The 19,704-nt window shown below is 43.3% G+C and overlaps 1 protein-coding gene across 2 annotated transcripts in view; it reads right to left on the bottom strand.

The window, feature by feature from the left end:
• The window catches only part of TSTD2 (thiosulfate sulfurtransferase like domain containing 2), a 36,311-nt gene that overhangs the window by 9,624 nt on the left and 6,983 nt on the right, over positions 1-19,704 (bottom strand). For both annotated transcript variants that reach the window (XM_044286128.1, XM_044286120.1), the window contains 4 exons: positions 16,259-16,367; positions 14,292-14,414; positions 9,461-9,566; positions 8,112-8,227 (listed from right to left, as the gene is read on the bottom strand). In XM_044286128.1, coding sequence (XP_044142063.1) covers positions 8,112-8,227; positions 9,461-9,566; positions 14,292-14,414; positions 16,259-16,367 — 454 coding nt within the window. The remainder of the gene's footprint in view (positions 1-8,111; positions 8,228-9,460; positions 9,567-14,291; positions 14,415-16,258; positions 16,368-19,704) is intronic.

Here is a 19,704-nt window from a genome sequence, read left to right as displayed (position 1 = left end):
AAGGAAAAGCATTCCATGTCGTAAGATAGATTTTGGACGTAATCGGTTTTCTACTGCATAGAAGGGTGTTAATGACTGCATCAGATAACCCTTTTGATCTCAAGATAGACCGCTCAATCTCCAAGCTGTTAGATTCAACTGACGAATCTCTGGGTGCCGGGCCGGACCCTGCAGCAGAAGATACGGGATCTGAGGAAGAGTCCAAAAATCCCCTTTTAAGAGGCTTAGAAGCAGGGGGAACTGTAACGGGGTGCCGAAGGCGCACTGGGTCTCCCATCAACCACAGACCTGCTGCTTAGCTTCGGGAGCGAGGATCTGTATTCAGCCTAGTCCCCAGGGCGGATTTTGCTAGCTGGGAGGCTCCCTGCTCCTAGGTCTGCATTGAGCACTGAGCTGATCACTCGGTGCTCGACTTGTTTGTCTGTCGGTCATGTGACGCTGGCCACGTCACATGACCCTCACTCCCCACTATAAACACAGGCAACCTGCTGGCTACAGGTTGCCTGTGATTTTGGTCCCTTAGGCTGTGTATTATTATTGATATTTAGCTTACCTTTGGATTTGACCCTTGATCTGCTTCCTGACACCTCTTCTGCCTGCTCCCGGAACCTTGACGCTACCTCTTGGATATTGACCTTGGCTTGCTTTTGGATTTTGTCTTTGCCTCTTCTCTTGTTCTGACGTGACCTCCTGGACTGACCCCGGCTCGCCCTTCCGTTTTTGGTGGTACCTTGCTTGTTCCACCTCTCTGTCCGCTCTAGTGATACCTCTCATTGGCTGTCCATCTCTCTGCTTGCACTTACTCAGGTCAGGGACTGTCGCCCAGTTGCGCCCCATCACCTAGGGCGGGTGGTGCAAGTAGGCAGGGACAGGGGATCGGGTGGCAGCTCAGGGGGTGCACCTCCGCTCTATCTTTATACCCGCGACTCTACCCTGTGACAGGGAACCATGTTCTTCTTGGCCAGTATGGAGCTACCAAGATAAGCTGAGAACCTTCTTCCACTACTTTTGTCAGGACTCTTGGATTTAGATGGATTGGAGAAAAAGCATACAGAAGTCCCGCAGGCCAGGGACCTGAAAATGCATTCTCTTTTGATTGTCCTTGTATGAGAGGGAATAAAATTGATTTATATGTCTGTTCTTCCTGGAGGCAAATAGATCTACCCTTGGAGGACCCCATCTCTTGCAGATTTCTGAAAAGGTTATCTTGTTCAGGCTCCATTCTCCTGAAAATAGCTTCTCCCTGCTCAAGAAATCTGCCAGGGTATTTTCTTCTCTATTCAGATGGACTGCAGAAATTGAATTTATGTGCATCTGAGCCCAGGAAAAGATCCGGAATGCTGTGTGACAGAGATTACTGTTTTTTGTGCCTCCCTGTTTGTTTATGTATGCTACAGCGGTTCTGTTGTCTGTCAGAATTTTGATGTTCTGTAAATGGATGATTGGAAGAAAGGCCTTTAGGGCTAGAAATACTGCCAAGAGCTCCTTTGAATTTGAGGAAAGAGAAAAGAAGATATGGATTCCAGACTCCCTGCAACAGTTCATCTTCTCAGTGGGCCCCCCAGCCTGAACCGCTTGCGTCTGTTGTGATGATAATCTGATTTCATGTACGCCTCTGAACCCCCTGGCTTGGGTTCTTCGGATTTAACCACCATAGAGAGTTCTTTACTCGAGAAGGAAGAGACACTACTTTGTCTAGAGAAAGTGGACTTCGGTTCCAAGACTCCAGAAGAAACTCTCAAGAATCCTCCTGTGGAACTGGGCCCATTTAACCACTGGAATTGCTGAAGTCATCAGCCCTAAAATCCCCATGATCTCCGAAAAGTATCTCTTCGAAAGAAGTCGAAATGATGAGATTCTTGCTACCATGTCTATCTTCTTCTGTTCTGGGAGAAAAGATGTCATCTGAGGAGAGTCCAACAAAATTCCCAGAAATATTTTCCTCTTGCTGAGAACTAAGTCCGATTTGTCCAAATTGAACTTCCACCCTAGAGACTGAAGGGTGCTTTTCACTATTTGCAGATGTCTCTGAAGCGGATCTTAGATGAGAAAATCGTCCAAATATGGGATAAATAATATTTCCTTCTGATAAAGAAAGCTTGAGATCTCTGCCACCAATTTGGTAAAAATCCTCGGAGCTGTCGAGAGGCTAAAAGGGAGGACCTTAAATTGCAGATTGACTAGGCAGTTTTTTTAGAAAGACCGCAAACTGTAGATACTTTTGGTGAATGTTGTGTTTGGGGACATGATAGTAGGCATCCGCTAAATCTAGAGTTATCATGTAACATCCCGAGCCAGCAAGTTGATAGTTGATCTCACTGTCTCCATCTTGAAATTTTTGCATAAAATGAATTTGTTGAGTTGCTTCAGATTGATAATAGTTTGGCTTTTTTACAAGGAAAACTGGGGAGTAAAACCCCCTTTCTTCTTGGTCCTGCGGAAATGGAATAACAACTTCCTTCTCTAGTAATAACAGGATCTCGGTTTCTAGAAGATGATCTTTTTCTTTCAGTTTTCTGTTTACTAAGAATCTTTCTGGAGGGGGAGAGGATAATTCTAGCCTGTAACCCTGACGAATTTATGTCTAGAAACCAAGGGGATTTTGTGATATTTTCCCAGGCCGTGATGGATCTTTTTAATCTTCCCCCTACTGGATCTCTGGCGTCCTAGATTGGACTGCTTTGCAGATTTATCTGGGTTAAACAGGAAACCCCTACCTGTACCTTTTGAGGGCTGCCAAGAACCTGAATTATCTTTTTTCTTTTGCTACGATCTGTTCCTTTTTTGATTCCGAAAGGAATGTCGTTAGTGAAAAAATCTGGATTCTGTAGGGAATCCCTTTTTTCAATCAGACACCTTTTCTAATATATCATCCGATACTGAACCAAAGAGTCTGTCTCCTTCACAGGGAATGCCACACAGTCTACTCTTAGAAGTAGCATTCCCTGACCAGGATCTCAACCAGACAGACCTTTTGGCAGTATTGGAAAGAGCCGCAGACCTAGCGGAAAGTTTAACTAAGTTGTCTGAGGTGTCAGCAAAAAAATTTGAGGCCTGTTTTAAGACCGGCAGGAAAGAAAAAATGTCTTCCTTAGGAGTACAGATATTAAATGTTCCTCAAGCTGGGAAAACCACAATGAAAGGGTTCTAGCAGTGAACGTGGCGCCTATACTGGGTCTTAGCATAGATGTATTTGTCTCCCAAAATCTCTTGAGAACAGATTCACATTTATTTATCCATGGCGTCTCTCAATAAACACACGTCTTTGAATTATAAAGAAGACTTTTTGGATATCCTAGCTATGGGGCATCTACTCTAGGGGTTTTATCCCAGTGGGCTAAGTCGGCCTCATTAAAAGGATATTTCTTTTTTAACATTTTTGAGACTACAGATTTCTTTTCCGGGTCTTTCCACTCTTCAGAAATGAGTTTTTTTTATGTTATCATGGACCGGGAACACTTGCATTTTCTTATCTCCTAACCCCCTGAACATCTGGTCCTGAATCGTGCGAGTTTCTTTAGATTCTTCAAGATTAATAGTAGCCCTAATAGTCTTGAGAGGTGATTCATGCTCCTCAATAGAACATAAGGGTCTTCCTGACTCATCTTCAGAAGAAGTAAAGTCAGAGTCTGAAAAATGTTCTCTCATAAAAATCTAAATCCATATGCATTTCTGGATTTGGTCTGGATGTAGAGGGTTTCTGTGGCATAGTGGCCATTTTAGCTTCTATAGCTGAGCTAACATCCTCTTTTATCAAAGTTTTCAGACTATCCACCAGCAAAGGTGCCTCTTGTGACATATTTTTCTGTGCACTGCTGACAACAATTTTTTTTTTTTACTGTGACCAGCTGTTTCTTGCAGATAGCACATTTCTTCTTTCGTGCAGGTTTCCCACTTTTACCGGCATCCCTGCCCTGAAAAGTAAGGAGCTAACTATTATATGGGGAGCCTCCACCAGGGGAAAAAAGTGAATATATACATCACCCAATTGTGCATATAAAAAAAACAATCATTTCACCCAGGAGGAGGCTTACCGGGCTGAGGACCTTAAGAGGATCGGCAGACTTCTCTGGAGGTAGAGACATGCTTCCTTCTGGATGCGTCCGATTCTGAGAAGGCCCGAACTTCTGGGTCACGTGGTACGCGGCCGCACTCTACGACAGCGTGCGTTCCCCAAGCCGCACCCACTTGACCAGTTCCCACGAGACTCCGGCACTCCAGGAGAAACGCGATGCTGGCATACCTTCCTCCCATAGCCCACGCAGGAGCATAATAGCCTGGGGCTGCCTGCAGAGCAGGATTTAGGCCAAAGCAGACGGAGGGAGCAGTCTCTTGTCCCGGATCTCGCTGCTCTGCATCAGCCCTCCTGAACATCGCCAGGGACAACTTACCAAAGGCTGAGCGGTATCCAAGCAGGAGGAAACCCCTGCTAGTCTCCACTTCATCCCAAGGGACAGAAAATAAATTGAGAAGGTAAAGGGGAGGAGGCTTTTAAATCTTTGTTCTCCACATTGTTTCCTGTCCCTGGGAAACGGGGTATCCTCCTGTTTAGTAAAAGGGTTAAAAAAAAAGGACAATTTTCCATTTTTTCATTGCTTTTCTTACCGCAAAAATTTTAATAAAGTGTGATCAAAAAGTCACACACACTCCAAAATGGTATCAATAAATACGTACATATTGTCCCGCCAAAAATTAGCCAATATACAGCTCAGTAGACATAACTATAAAAAAAAAGCTATGGGGGTCAGAATATAGTGATATAAGATATATATATATATTTTTCAAAGTGTACATTTATTTTTACATTATTTAGACATAAAAAACCTATACATATGGGGTATCGTTGTAATCTTACTGTCCCAGAGAATGAAGGGCATGGGTCAGTTTTGCTGAAAACGAAATGCCGTGGAAACAAAACCCGTAAAACGGTGGAATAGGTTTTTTTTTGTTTCCAATTCCACCCCATTTGGAATTTTTTTACCGCTTCCCACTACACTGTATGCCATAATTAATGGTGGCAATAGTAAGTACAAAGTGTCCTGCAAAAAATAAGCCCTCATACAGCTATGTGAACAGAAATATAAAAAAGTTATAGCTCAAGGAAGATAGGAAAGAAAAATGAAAACGCAAAAACGAAAAAAAAAAAAAAAAACACCGGTATCCTAAGGGTTAAGTCCCCCTAGGGGAATTGAATATATGCTCTTCAGATTGCTTCTCCCTTACACCGCAATGAATTAGAACTGCAGTGTGTGGCTATGATTGATAGGTAGTGGTAAGGCAGGGACGGAGGAAGAGTAATGTCGACGCCCTAATTATTCCAATGATTTGCATATTAAGAAAAAGTATCGTAACTCAAGATTGGAGTCTCAGATCAACATAATAAAAACAGCTATGTAGCTATGCAAACAGTTTGATAGGGATATCGCTGGTAACAGATTCCCTTTAAAATCCTGAATAATTTCCATATTATTAATAAAGACAAATCAATTGAAACTGTGTCGATAATTATTCTTACAACCATGTGCTCAAATAAAATATTTTCATGGAAAATCTCCCTTTCCATAGTTATAACCTATACGTTGCTGGTCACTATTGATTAGCTGAATGGCTATGTTTATCCATTGTACTTTCCCTCCAGTATTGAGTTTCTTTCCTAAAACACTTGCTCACTCATGAACGATGACCATACAGTCAGGTCCATAAATATTGGGACATCGACACAATTGTAAAAATTTTGGCTCTATACACCACCACAATGGATTTGAAATGAAACGAACAAGATGTGCTTTAGGCTACTTAGGCTACTTTCACACTAGCGTTCGATCGGATCCGTTCTGAACGGATCCGATCATAATAATGCAGACGGAGGCTCCGTTCAGAACGGATCCGTCTGCATTATTTTGGCATATAAAAGCTAAGTGTGAAAATAGCCTCGGACGGATCCGTCCAGACTTTCAATGTAAAGTCAATGGGGGACGGATCCGCTTGAAGATTGAGCCATATTGTGGCATCTTCAAACGGATCCGTCCCCATTGACTTACATTGTAAGTCTGGACGGATCCGCACGCCTCCGCACGGCCAGGCGGACACCCGAACGCTGCAAGCAGCGTTCAGCTGTCCGCCTGTCCGTGCGGAGGCGAGCGGAGCAGAGGCTGAACGCCGCCAGACTGATGCAGTCTGAGCGGATCCGCATCCATTCAGACTGCATCAGGGCTGGACGGAAGCGTTCGGGTCCGCTCGTGAGCCCCTTCAAACGGAGCTCACGAGCGGACCGACGAACGCTAGTGTGAAAGTAGCCTTAACTGCACTCTGTTATCTTTAATTTAAGGGTATTTACATCCAAATCAGGTGAACGGTTTACACATGTGCCTTCTACTTGTTAAGGAACCATAAGTAATGGGAGAATTGGCTTCTCAGCTGTTCCATGGTCAGGTGTGTGTTATTCCCTCATTATCCCAATTACAATGAGCAGATAAAAGGTCCAGAGTTCATTTCAAGTGTGCTACTTGCATTTGGAATCTGTTGCGGTCAACTCTCAAGATGAGATCCAAAGAGCTGTCACTATTAGTGAAGCAAGCCATCATTAGGCTGAAAAAACAAAACAAACCCATCAGAGAGATAGCAAAAACATTAGGCGTGGCCAAAACAAATGCTTGGAACATTCTTAAAAAGAAGGAACACACCGGTTAGCTCAGCAACAACAAAAGACCCGGAAAACCACGGAAAACAACTGTGGTGGATGACCAAAGAAATCTTTCCCTGGTGAAGAAAACACCCTTCACAACAGTTGGCCAGATCAAGAACACTCTCCAGGAGGTAGGTGTATATGTGTCAAAGCCAACAATCAAGAGAAGACTTTACCAGAGTGAATACAGAGGGTTCACCACAAGATGCGAGCCTCAAAAACAGGAAGGCCAGATTAGAGTTTGCCAAATGAAATCTAAAAAAACCTTCACAGTTCTGGAACAACATCCTATGGACAGATGAGACCAAGATCAACTTGTACCAGAGTGATGAGAAGAGAAGAGTATGGAGAAGGAAAGGAACTGCTCCTGATCCTAAGCATACCACCTCATCAGTGAAGCATGGTGGTGGTAGTGTCATGGCGTGGGCATGTATGGATGCCAATGGAACTGGTTCTCTTGTATTTTTTGATGATGTGACTGCTGACAAAAGCAGCAGGATGAATTCTGAAGTGTTTCGGCAATATTATCTGCTGATATTTAGCCAAATGCTTCAGAACTCATTGGACTGCGCTTCACTGTGCAGATGTACAATGACCCAAAGCATACTGCAAAAGCAACCAAAGAGTTTTTTTAAGGGAAAGAAGTGTAATGTTATGCAATGGCCAAGTCAATCACCTGACCTGAATCCGATTGAGCATGCATTTTACTTGCTGAAGACAAAACTGAAGGGAAAATGCCCCAAGAACAAGCAGGAACTGAAGACAGTTGCAGTAGAGGCCTGGTAGAGCATCACCAGGGATGAAACCCAGAGTCTGGTGATGTCTATGCGCTCCAGACTTCAGGCTGTAATTGACTGCAAAGGATTGGCAACCAAGTATTAAAAAGTGAAAGTTTGATTTATGATTATTATTCTGTCCCATTACTTTTGGTTCCTTAACAAGTGGGAGGCACATGTGCAAACTGTTGTAATTCCTACACCGTTCACCCGATTTGAATGTAAATACCCCCAAATTAAAGCTGACAGTCTGCAGTTAAAGCACATCTTGTTTGTTTCATTTCAAATGCATAGTGGTGGCGTATAGAGCCAAAAATTTTAGAATTAATTCCCAATACTTATGGACCTGGCTGTATGTGACCATCAGTGTGATGACAGCAGAACTTGTGAAGCTGCTCTTCTCCAAACACCCTGCACATTTTCAGTATACTATCCAGCACAGGGCATGTAGAGAATGTCAGATTTTTGTCCGTTATCATTCTGTATATATCTGGTACAGCAGAAAGTGAATCACACATGTATTACTGACTTATGTCGGTTTAACTTGGTTTGAAACTGATCACATATATAAAAGCTAGAGCTCTGGATGGATGGATGGACACTGAGCAAATAAAGGAGAAAATCTCACCATTTTGGATAGGAATACATACTATTTTGCTTTCATAAAAGTTGCGGCAGTCCAATAAAATTGTGTCCTTTTCTTCCTGTGAGGCAGACAAATACTGTTCCACTCTTATATGAAACTCTTCTGGAGTAAGATGCATGGCTAGTAATAAGTAAGAAGAAGAATTAGGCATACATACAATAAGTTACATATAGGATTGTGTTGAACATATTCACAAGTTTAACCATGATTATTTAAATTTTTAGGTTTACATTATATGAACCACTCTAACCTCTACAATCGGCAAAAAGCTAGTTTCACATACAGTGGATATAAAAAGTCTACACACCTCGGTTAGGCCTCTTTCAAAAGGGCGTCGCGTGTAAGGGCCGGACAAGATGCGGGTGTGTTGCAGGAAAATGCGCGATTTTTCCACGCGAGTGCAAAGCGTTTTAATGAGTTTTGCACGCACGTGAGAAAAATCGGCTTGTTTGGTACCCAGACCCGAACACAGACTTCTTCACAGAAGTTCAGGTTTGGGATCGGTGTTGTGTAGATTTTATTATTTTTCCTTATAACATAGTTATAAGGGAAAATAATACAGAATGCTTACTAAAATGTCCATTGAAGGGTTAAAAATAATAAACAAATTTAACTCACCCCATCCACTTGATCGTGTAGCGGATCTCCTCTTCTTTCTACTTTCTTCAGGACCTGGCTAAAGGACCTTTGATGGCGTCACTGCGCTCATCACATGTGATGGACCATGTGATGAGCGCAGTGACGTCACCACAGGTCCTTTTCATCAAAAAAAGAAAGAAGACATGCCAGGCTAAGCGTTCAAGTGGATTAAGGTGAGTTTATTAATTGTTTTTTATTTTTTAACCCCTCCATCACTATTTTACTAAGCATTCTGTATTAAAAATGCTATTATTTTCCCTTATAACCATGTTGTAAGGGAAAATAATAAAGATCGGGTCCCCATCCCGATCGTCTCCTAGCAACCATGCGTGAAAATCGCACTGCATCCGCACTTGCTTGCGATTTTCATGCAGCCCCATTCACTTCTATGGGGCCAGCATTGCGTGAAAAACGCACAATATAGAGTTTGCTGCGATTTTCATGCAACGCACAAGTGATGCGTGAAAATCACCGCTCATGTGCACAGCCCCATAGAAGTGAATGGGTCCGGATTCAGTGCAGGTGCAATGCGTGATTGCCGGGATTCAGCTGGTCAAAAACTAGTGCAATCACCATCACTATCCTAAAACACCAGGAATATTAGATTCTAATGATTAAATCAACTTATAGGTGACTATATGTACTATAGAAGTCAAAAGCTTTTATCTTCCAAGGGCATATCAATACATTGTTATGGACTTTTTACCCACATACCTGTTTCTTTATAACTAACTTCCTGTGAATCGACACCCATTGGCACAATTTCACGGAAAACCCCAACACGAAGATCAGGAAAACAGTGGGCTCCTCCATCACTTCTCTGAAAAATAGAAATGATTATTAAAGGGGTTGTCGGAGTTATTTTCTTGTTCTTTGTATGTTTCCAACTAGGCAAATATAAGGACTTTACAATTCACTTACCGGTACTTTATCTCCAGCTGCTGCTTTCTCAGATTTCACTGAGGGTCACATGACCTGTGATGTCAGCTTCTCTCCCTGCTCTTATGATGTTTCGTGCACAAGCCTGAGAGATCAGATACGAGTCTGTACACAAGACATCACTGTACTGGCCACGCCCCCCTGCACTGCCATCTGCTGCTGTCTGCTCTCTCCCTGGATTCTTAACCCCTTCAGCAGCACAGACTCAGGCTGAAGGCTGTGTAGCTGCAGGTAGTGAGGAGACAAATGCTGGGCACAGGAGCTGACAGAGGAGTTCTGCAGAGCATTGCACAAGAACAGGTAAGGGGAAGATCCTGTGTGTATCAGCAGTGTCATTACACAGCTGGGACTTATAGTCCTACACATACAACATGCTGCTGAGTCTCCAAGCAGGCAGACATGTCACTCAAGGCAGCACTTGTATTCACTCCCTTTGCAGAGCAGGGGGAGGTACAGAGATTGTTTAAGGGTCCATTCACACGTCCCTTTACAAAATAGCGTCTGATATACCTATTTGATTGGTTCTTTTAAAAATCTACAGCCTGCCAGCCAATGATCAGCGCTGGCAGGCTGTAGTTAAACTTGAATACTGCGCAATCCTGTGAGCGCGCGTTCACAGGAAATCTCAGGTCTCACGAGATGACGCCAATAGGAATCCTGAGAGCGCTGCCGTCCGGACGCCTATCGGCGTTACCGTGACGGCAAGTGGTTAAACCAAATATACTGCCTGGTAGGGCTCATCATGATAATTAAGACAATATCTTTCTTTTGTCTGTATGATAAATAGCTTCAGAGATATCTACATTTTTATTAATATGCTAATGATCGATTTGGAGCACCAGGGGGCAGGGCTGAATCCTTTAGCACTGTTTTGTAACACCTTAGTGCTTTGCACATTCCCCCTTTCCTTGATAAACAGGGCTAGACATCAGCATGCTGAGGGCAGAGCTGTGTCCTAGCATCTACATATCATATACACTACTTAGTGTAGCTTTTCCACACTGAGATATACTCAGAAAGCTAATATACATATTACTGCTTTATTCACAGACTCAATATATGATTATAATGATACCTGTAATATGTGTTAGCGTCTAATCATACAAAAAACATTCTTCGCTGCATGGAAAGGCTATAGCTTAGTGCTAAGTGGTCAGCCTTGTATGTTGAAATACTATGTTAAAGTCCCAAGAGAGATTTATACATTATTTCTGTTATTTTTTTCCCCTCTCATTAACCTGTAATAAAATGTTATACTATAATAAATAATATATAACAATATAACATATTAATAAAAGCCCTTATTATATTGAGAATAGTGTTTGTTAGTTTTTTTGCTTGGCAACCTAAAACCTATTACTGCCGCATTTCACAGGCACAATATATGATTATGAAGAAACCAGCAATATTTATTAGCTTTTTAAGCATAAAAATAATTATTCTTAATATAAGGCCTCATGCACACGGCCGTTGTTTTGGTCTGCATCCGAGCCGCAGTTTTGGTGGCTCGGATGCAGACCCATTTACTTTAATTGGCCCGCAAAAGATGCGGACAGCACTCCGTGTGCTGTCCGCATCCGTTGCTCCGTTACGTGGTCTGCAGAAAAAATATAACCTGTCCTATTCTTGTCCGCGCTTTGCGGACAAGAATAGGCAGTTATATTAAAGGCTGTCTGTGCCATTCCGCAAATTTTCGGAATGCACACGGACGCCATCCGTGTTTTGCAGACCCGCGGTTTGTGGACCGCAAAACACACAACGGTCGTGTGCATGAGGCCTAATAAGGATAGAGGGTCATTTATCAAACTGGTGTAAAGTAGAACTGGCTTAGTTGCCCATAGCAACCAATCAGATTCCACCTTTCATTTTGGACAGCTTCTTTGGAAAATGAAAGGAGTAATCTGGTTGCTATGGGCAACTAAGCCAGTTCTACTTTACATCAGTTTGATAAATGTACCCTATAGACTTTTAGTATGGGTTAAATGCAGAAGAAAAAAAAAAAAAAAAAAAAAAAAAAAAAAAAAAAAACTCTATCCCAAGAATCAAACCTAGGATTTCTACATACAGAACTAAGCACTTACCATTAAGCCATAGCCTTTTCATATTTTTCTATGCTTATAAGCTAACACATATTACTGGTGTCTTTATAATCATACATTGTTCTTGTGAATAAAGCGGTAATATGTAGATTAGCTTTCTGAGCAGATCTCAATGTGGTAAAGCTATAGTACATAGTGTATATGATATGTCATTGCTAGGACACAGCCCTAGGAAACAGCTCTGCCCTCAGCATGATGATGTCAAGTCCTGTCAATCAAGGGGAGGGGAGAGTGTACAGAACACATGGGGTGTTACAGAGCAGTGCTCATTTGCATATTAATAAAATGCAGATCTCTGCAGCAGTTTAGCATACAGCATTTTAGTAGGCATGATGAGCCCTACCAGCTAGTATGCTTGATGCGATAAAGTTAATCATTCTGACAGAGCATCTTTAAACTCCCGGCATTTTAAAAGCCCAAGGAGCTTTTTTTTCCCCATGAAAATGTCAAGAAATTTCTTGAAGTGGTTAATAAAAGCATTCAGTGTATCAATAGGGGGAGCTAATTACAGTAAACACAGAGGCATTATGGCTTACTTTGAGACAGATTTTTACACCAGAATGGCACATATTAAGCCCAAACACCTTTCCCGTGAAGTTCTGTCCACCTTAAACTAAGTCCTGCCCCTTTCTAAGCATGTCAGGGGGGGAAAAAAAGTATAGAAACCCCAGATGAACCAACTTGCGCCTCTTTTATTGACAGATTGTGGCACAGCCACATTAGTAAATCTGGGCCAGAATTTTAACTCTAACTATGGAATGGTGCTCAAAAGATGGCTACTGTGCACCACTAATTTGCCTCTATGACAGTTTATGTGCCGTTACCCAGCAAAATGTATGCATAACTTTCTATTGTATAGAAGTGGCCTAAATCTAGTACCTTGGCTTGGGCCCCATTCACATCCCATGTGTACATTTAATGGGTATGCTAGGAAAGTTCCTGGCATACAAGCTAGACTTGTACATAAAGATCCATTGGTCAGGTGGAGACTAAGAGAGTGTCCTTTAGGTGTCTGTCTGGCTGGTATACCACAAAAAAGAGGCATGGAATAGCCCGTGTAGTCCAGTAAAGTAAGTTTACCGTGCAGTATAGGAGTGTCTTTTTTAACATGGAAGCTCCTGTATGGGAACGGTCATCAATAGGCATCAATAGAAAGGGTTATCTGGAATTTTGATATTGATGGCCTATCCTAAGTGACAAAGTGAGTGACCGGCCGGCCGGCCGGCCTGCCTGCTAGTACGGGAGTTTCATAATGAGTACTACGTGGATTGCGCTACCGCAAGAGGATTGCTATACTTTACATATGGATTGCCTACACTTTACATATGAATACTGCTGTGTTCGGGGCCCGGTGTAATAGAGTACAGTGACTGCACCGGGCCCCGCCGTGATTTCAACACCAGTTGCCGACCTCCACCCCCTGTATTGGGGGGGGGGTCACTATTTACACAGGGACACTGCAATGGGGGAAGGGGGGATCTGTGGATGACACATATATAGCATAAGCTGCTATATATGTGTATCTGTGTCATCCACAGATGCCCCCCACAGCAGTGTCATCCACAGATGCCCCCCACAGCAGTGTCATCCACAGATGCCCCCCACAGCAGTGTCATCCACAGATGCCCCCCACAGCAGTGTCATCCACAGATGCCCCCCACAGCAGTGCCATCCACAGATGCCCCCCACAGCAGTGCCATCCACAGATGCCCCCCACAACAGTGCCATCCACAGATGCCCCCCACAACAGTGCCATCCACAGATGCCCCCCACAACAGTGCCATCCACAGATGCCCCCCACAACAGTGCCATCCACAGATGCCCCCCACAACAGTGCCATCCACAGATGCCCCCCACAACAGTGCCATCCACAGATGCCCCCCACAACAGTGCCATCCACAGATGCCCCCATAACAGTGCCATCCACAGATGCCCCCATAACAGTGCCATCCACAGATGCCCCCATAACAGTGCCATCCACAGATGCCCCCATAACAATGCCATCCACAGATGCCCCCATAACAGTGCCATCCACAGATGCCCCCATAACAGTGCCATCCACAGATGCCCCCATAACAGTGTGTCATCCACAGATCCCCCATAACAGTGTGTCATCCACAGATCCCCCATAATAGTGTGATCCACAGACCACCATTAGTTCAAAACCCACCAAAAGTTTTTCTTATTATTTTCCTCCTCAAAAACCTAGGTGCGTCTTATGGGCAGGTGCGTCTTATAAAGGTGAAAAATACGGTAAGTCATGACCTTTTCATACTACTTCCATTAAACGGATGTCAATATAGCCTATGGGTGAAGGGTCCCTTAGATAGATTCCCAACAATAGCATCCATCACCCATAGGCTATAATGGTATCCATTTAATGGACACATCATTAACAGCTCATGATATATCAGTTAAATGAATGCCATTATATCCTAGCAAACATTTAACAAATCATGTCAGGAACTGTCAACATATAAATTATTTGGAGGCCAAAAATACGTTACCTTAAAATCTTCCGAGCACACATGGTTGAATAAAGGGTGTGAGAGCATTGCATCAATGTAGAGCTTGGTAGAAACTTTGCTTCCTCCCACTGTTCCATTAATTCCTTCTGAAGCTATGCGGATCTAAACAGCAAAGAAATGACACATAGCAAAATAACTAAATATAACACAGACAGACAGGATCTCCATTTAGCCTGATAGCACACACAGAAGGACTTCCAGTCTCACAACCCAGTTGAGCCACTTCCAAATACAAAGTCTATGAGCCAACCTGCACACCTGTGTACGTGATTTCCAGGGATCCGGTGAAACATGTAGAGGGGGCAGCGCATGAGAGCATTTTATTAGCCGACTAGGGTTGGTGAAAGATAATGTGAGAACAATTCACATGCATAGAGGCACAGACAAGGAATAAGCATGTGATGGCGGCCATCACCGCTGTTCCCTGTCCCCGACAAAGGTCTTAGGTTGAGTTTTAATTTGAAATAATAAATAATTATTTTATAATTTAGTTTATAGGATAAATCCAAATTGGGTATTATTAGCCTCTGGGCTGCCAGTTATACCATAGAAGGATCTAAGTGGTGAATAGATAAGCACTGGGCAGAGCTGGAGGCACGGCTTTAAGGCCCCTTTAGAGTAGCTGAGCATCGGGGCAGATAATTGCCAACAAGCATTTCTAGGAACACTAATTAGTGATTATCTGCCTGTGTAAAGGTGCCACCGATTACCTGATGAACGAACGAAGTGGGTAATAAGATCGTTTGTGCGATCACCAAAATCATTGTTTGCCGGCAGCAGAACGTGCCGTTCAAACAGCACTCTGCTGCCGTCCTCTGTATGAGGAAGAGTGATGGCATTAACGAACGCTCCTCTCCATACTGTGGAGGAGATCGCTGCATGTAAATCCAGAAGTCTCCTTCACTGATTGTTGGGAAGGAATACTGCCTTCCTGACAATGGTCTACTCAATTGAGCAGGGTGAAGAATATCGACATAATATGGTACATGCATGCATACATACATAGTATGGAGCTACAGGGGTTCATGTACCAAAGCCCTGCACAAGGCCTGAGATCCAGGCTACCAAACACCAGAGTTTACCTGTCCTGGGATCTTTTTCCGTTCCAACTCAATGTGAATAATATTATGTGACATTACCCACTCAGGTCTTGGAGTTCAGAGGTTTCAAGAAAACACTGCAGATGACAGCAACACTTGTGTGATCTACTTTGATAGTTGTTTTTTTGCTATTCTAGGTGTGAAACTTTGGATATCATGTTTCAGTGGGAGTTTTAAAGGGGTGGTCCAAGTTTTTTTTTATTTTTTATGTTTGTGGTACCTGTGAAGAAGTTCATTCTTACCTGCTCCCCGCCGATCAGTTTCGGCTCCATGGATTTTGGGCTATCTTCCTGTTTCAAAACTTCTGCAGCAAATGACTGGCCTTAGTGGCGAGGTGTAAACCAGCACTGATGTGCCACTTTGGGACAAGTCACTGCTGAGGCCAGGCATTGGCTGCAGCGGCACACATGATTTTGTGCGGCATTTGACAGACAGGGACTGGAAGTCTGGTAAAAAGGGCTAGGAGCCATTGAGCCGCAAGTGACCGGCAGGAAGCAGGTACAGTAAGCATGGATTTCTTCACAGCCATCACTGGCTGGGGATTTGAAAAAATTCTTGACAACCAATTTAAAGTTTGTTTAGTCTAAGCCAAAAAAATTAATGTGCAATGCTGCAATTATCTCCATAGACCGCAGTTAACAGCTGAAATATCCAGGAGCTTTCTCAGCACATCCAAGAGGCATCCCTATCCCAAAGCAAATGTTAACAGCGGGGGACCCGAGTGAGGCAGCCAAGGTTGAGTACCGAAGGAGCCAGGACCCAGCAGCGGAGAGCAGGAAGCATACTTTTACTTGTAGGTCTGCCCCCCAAACGGTGGCCAGAAACGTTAAGATAAGAACTGCTTACTTTTCCTGTGAGATGCAGCAGGTTACACAAAGTCCGTTGCCAGTCACAGATCCACTGTGGATCACTTATATCACAGTAGCAGTAATACAGAAGAACTTCCCCAGGCTCACTGCAAACCAAAAGGAGAGAAGGAAATAAATAGACAAAATCTTCAGCTGTAATTAACAAATTATTCTCAAATTTCAATTCCATGATTCTGGGAGAATTAGAAATATTTTTCATTATAGGTCATGAGTTTCTGGGGATGGATTTGGCTTTTAGGGAGTATGAACTGAATACAGTTTAAATAAAACAAAATAATGTTTTCCTTATTTATTATTTCAAAAGTCTTATTTTCTGTTAGTTTTTTTTTTCAAAAAGACAAGCTACTTCAGTAAGGCCAGGTTCACATCACTATTTCAGTTTCCGTTCTTCTGATCCGTCAAAAGAACAGAAAACAACAACTAAAAAAACGGATCCTGTATTAAAAGGATCCATTGTGCTCAGTTATGCACATTTTGCATCCATTTTATCCATTTCTGTCTAAGTTCCGTTATTTTAGACAGGGGGAAAAAGTCCTAGACAAAGTTGTTGTTTTTTCTGTCTAAAATATTGTATCTCAAGCAGAAATGGCTAAAATGAAAGCAAAATGTGCATAACTGAGCAGAACGGCTCAGGGCTGAAGGCTTTACTAAAGTAGCTGCAGGTAGTGAAGAGATAAATTCTGGGCACCGGAGCTGACAGACTGGAGGAGTTCTGCAGAGCATTGCACAAGAACAGGTAGGGGGATGATCCTGTGTGTATCAGCAGTGTAATTGTCAGGGGCCGATTAAGGGCCAGATTTATCATTAGCTCAAGTCAATAATGGAGTGAAAAAGTAGCAAATTTTTGCGCAATCGCTAAAACTGCGCAAAAATGTGCGACTTTTATTGGCTCTGCGCTATGCTCGCCAGTTTTCTGAAAGTGGGCGTGTTTTCTTATGTAAATTAACCTCTAGACAGATTTACTATTGTGACAATTTTCAAAAGGTCTAAAAAAATTGCGCAAAAAATTCGCAATTTTTACTCCAGTAAGGACCATGCTTATCTTATGAGACTTTTTCATAAAGACGTGTGACTTTTGTAAAGCCGCTTACTAAAGGAAAAACTGCTACCGTCAAACCACATTTATCACAGTATTAAAGGACCATTAATAAATCTGACTTAGCCAAAAGTGACTTTAGAGATATGTAAAAGTGGAGTAAGATGTAAGTAAGTGTATTATATGCCCAGGGCTGTTTACTCATCTTGGGCCAGAACCATGCCCCCTTTCGCGTTTCACCCCATACTTTTTTTTCTTCTGTTAAATATATACTAAATAAATAGTATAACACCCTGAGCCCCTCAAAGTGTATAGTGTACAACACCCCACAGTCTACAGTATATACTACTACACCCCACATTACATATCGCAGACTATATGTTGTTTGAAACAGCAGAAACACGGAAGCTGTGGCGCCTGCCGTGCTCGCTTGCAAGTGCCATATTTAAATAGACAACCAGCGCTACACATTTAAGGCGCTTGTGGTCTGTGGGTTAAATAAGTGCCCTTTAAGTTTTATTCATTTTTGGATAGATATAAAGTAGATAAGAGCCTATAGGGTAATCACTGCAGCAGGATTGTTCACACTGTTCTTTGTGGCCCCTGTGATAAATCTTCAGCAGATCCACAGCAGAAGCTCTTTTTTCACCATGTCCCATTCATTTGCCTTTGAGGAAGGCTAGCTGGAGTGTGCGCTGTATCTAACAGCACCTCACATGCCTCTGGTCCCATATAAAATAATATTCACTAGAGGAGCCCATGCTCCTATCTTTCTCTGACCCCCATCAGCTGTAACTTCTGTTTCCCTGCTGCGGCAAACAGCCCGTTCTGTCATCAACTCTCACCTCGGCCACGCTCCATCACTTCTGCCGCTTCCTTCTGACCTCTCACCCGACAACTTGCTTAGCTCAGCTATATATGGCTGCCCATCAGATTTACAGTGCTATATAAATATTTTCTTAACTCGGACAACCTCTTTAATGGAGACATCTGTACATGGACACCCTTATTCACAGCAGCCACAAGACCACCCCTAGTCACAGCAGCCACAGGACCACCCCTAGTCACAGCAGCCACAGGACCACCCCTAGTCACAGCAGCCACAGGACCACCCCTAGTCACAGCAGCCACAGGACCACCCCTAGTCACAGCAGCCACAGGACCACCCCTAGTCACAGCAGCCACAGGACCACCCCTAGTCACAGCAGCCACAGGACCACCCCTATTCACAGCAGCCACAAGACCACCCCTATTCACAGCAGCCACAGGACCACCCCTAGTCACAGCAGCCACAGGACCACCCCTAGTCACAGCAGCCACAGGACCACCCCTAGTCACAGCAGCCACAGGACCACCCCTAGTCACAGCAGCCACAGGACCACCCCTATTCACAGCAGCCACAAGACCACCCCTATTCACAGCAGCCACAGGACCACCCCTAGTCACAGCAGCCACAGGACCACCCCTAGTCACAGCAGCCACAGGACCACCCCTAGTCACAGCAGCCACAGGACCACCCCTATTCACAGCAGCCACAAGACCACCCCTATTCACAGCAGGTCATGGGGAAAAGGTCATGCATGTGCCCTGCTGCTCCAGTCAACTCTATGGGATTGCCGGAGATAGGTCAGCTCTTATACATCACGATTTCATACAGTTGAATGCAGTGGCAGGGCGCATGCATGACTTCCACGTCATTTAAATGGGTAAACACAATGCCCTTACTCTCAAACAAGCAGCTGGTTCTCAGCCCCTCCCCCACCACCACTCATACTTATTCCCTATCCGGTGGAAGTCGGAGAGATGGGAATAACCCTTTAATGCTCTGAATACAAACCAAGTCATTAAAAATAGAGAGCCTGATGACATTTTCTTTAAACAGATTTTAACACACTCCTTGAATCTTGAAAAGAGAAATATATGAGACTGGCACTCACTATGTGGGTCACATCAGCATAATTTAATAAATCAGCACAATAAGATAAAGCAGAAAAAATACAATGTTCATCACACTTTAAAAAAAAAACACAGCTCCGGATAGCACAATATCTGTGGAAGGCATGCAATAAAAATACTCACATTCAAATCACACCCTTAAAATATATATGATGTAGAAATATAAAAAATGTATACGCAATCCACTGGCAGCAGACCTCTAAATGTAGGATAGGGCCCTATGGAGGAAATTCCTTCAAGCGCTGTACCAATTGGTACTTGGGCGATACAATATTCCATAGCACAGCGCTTGAAGGAATTTCCTCCATAGGGCCCTATCCTACATTTAGAGGTCTGCTGCCAGTGGATTGCGTATACATTTTTTATATTTCTACATCATATATATTTTAAGGGTGTGATTTGAATGTGAGTATTTTTATTGCATGCCTTCC

Source organism: Bufo gargarizans, chromosome 1 (assembly GCF_014858855.1).
Source record: "Bufo gargarizans isolate SCDJY-AF-19 chromosome 1, ASM1485885v1, whole genome shotgun sequence".
Taxonomy (NCBI): Eukaryota; Metazoa; Chordata; class Amphibia; order Anura; family Bufonidae; genus Bufo; species Bufo gargarizans.
The sequence above is the reverse complement of the archived record's forward strand: the minus strand, read 5'-3'. Positions and strand labels throughout refer to the sequence as shown.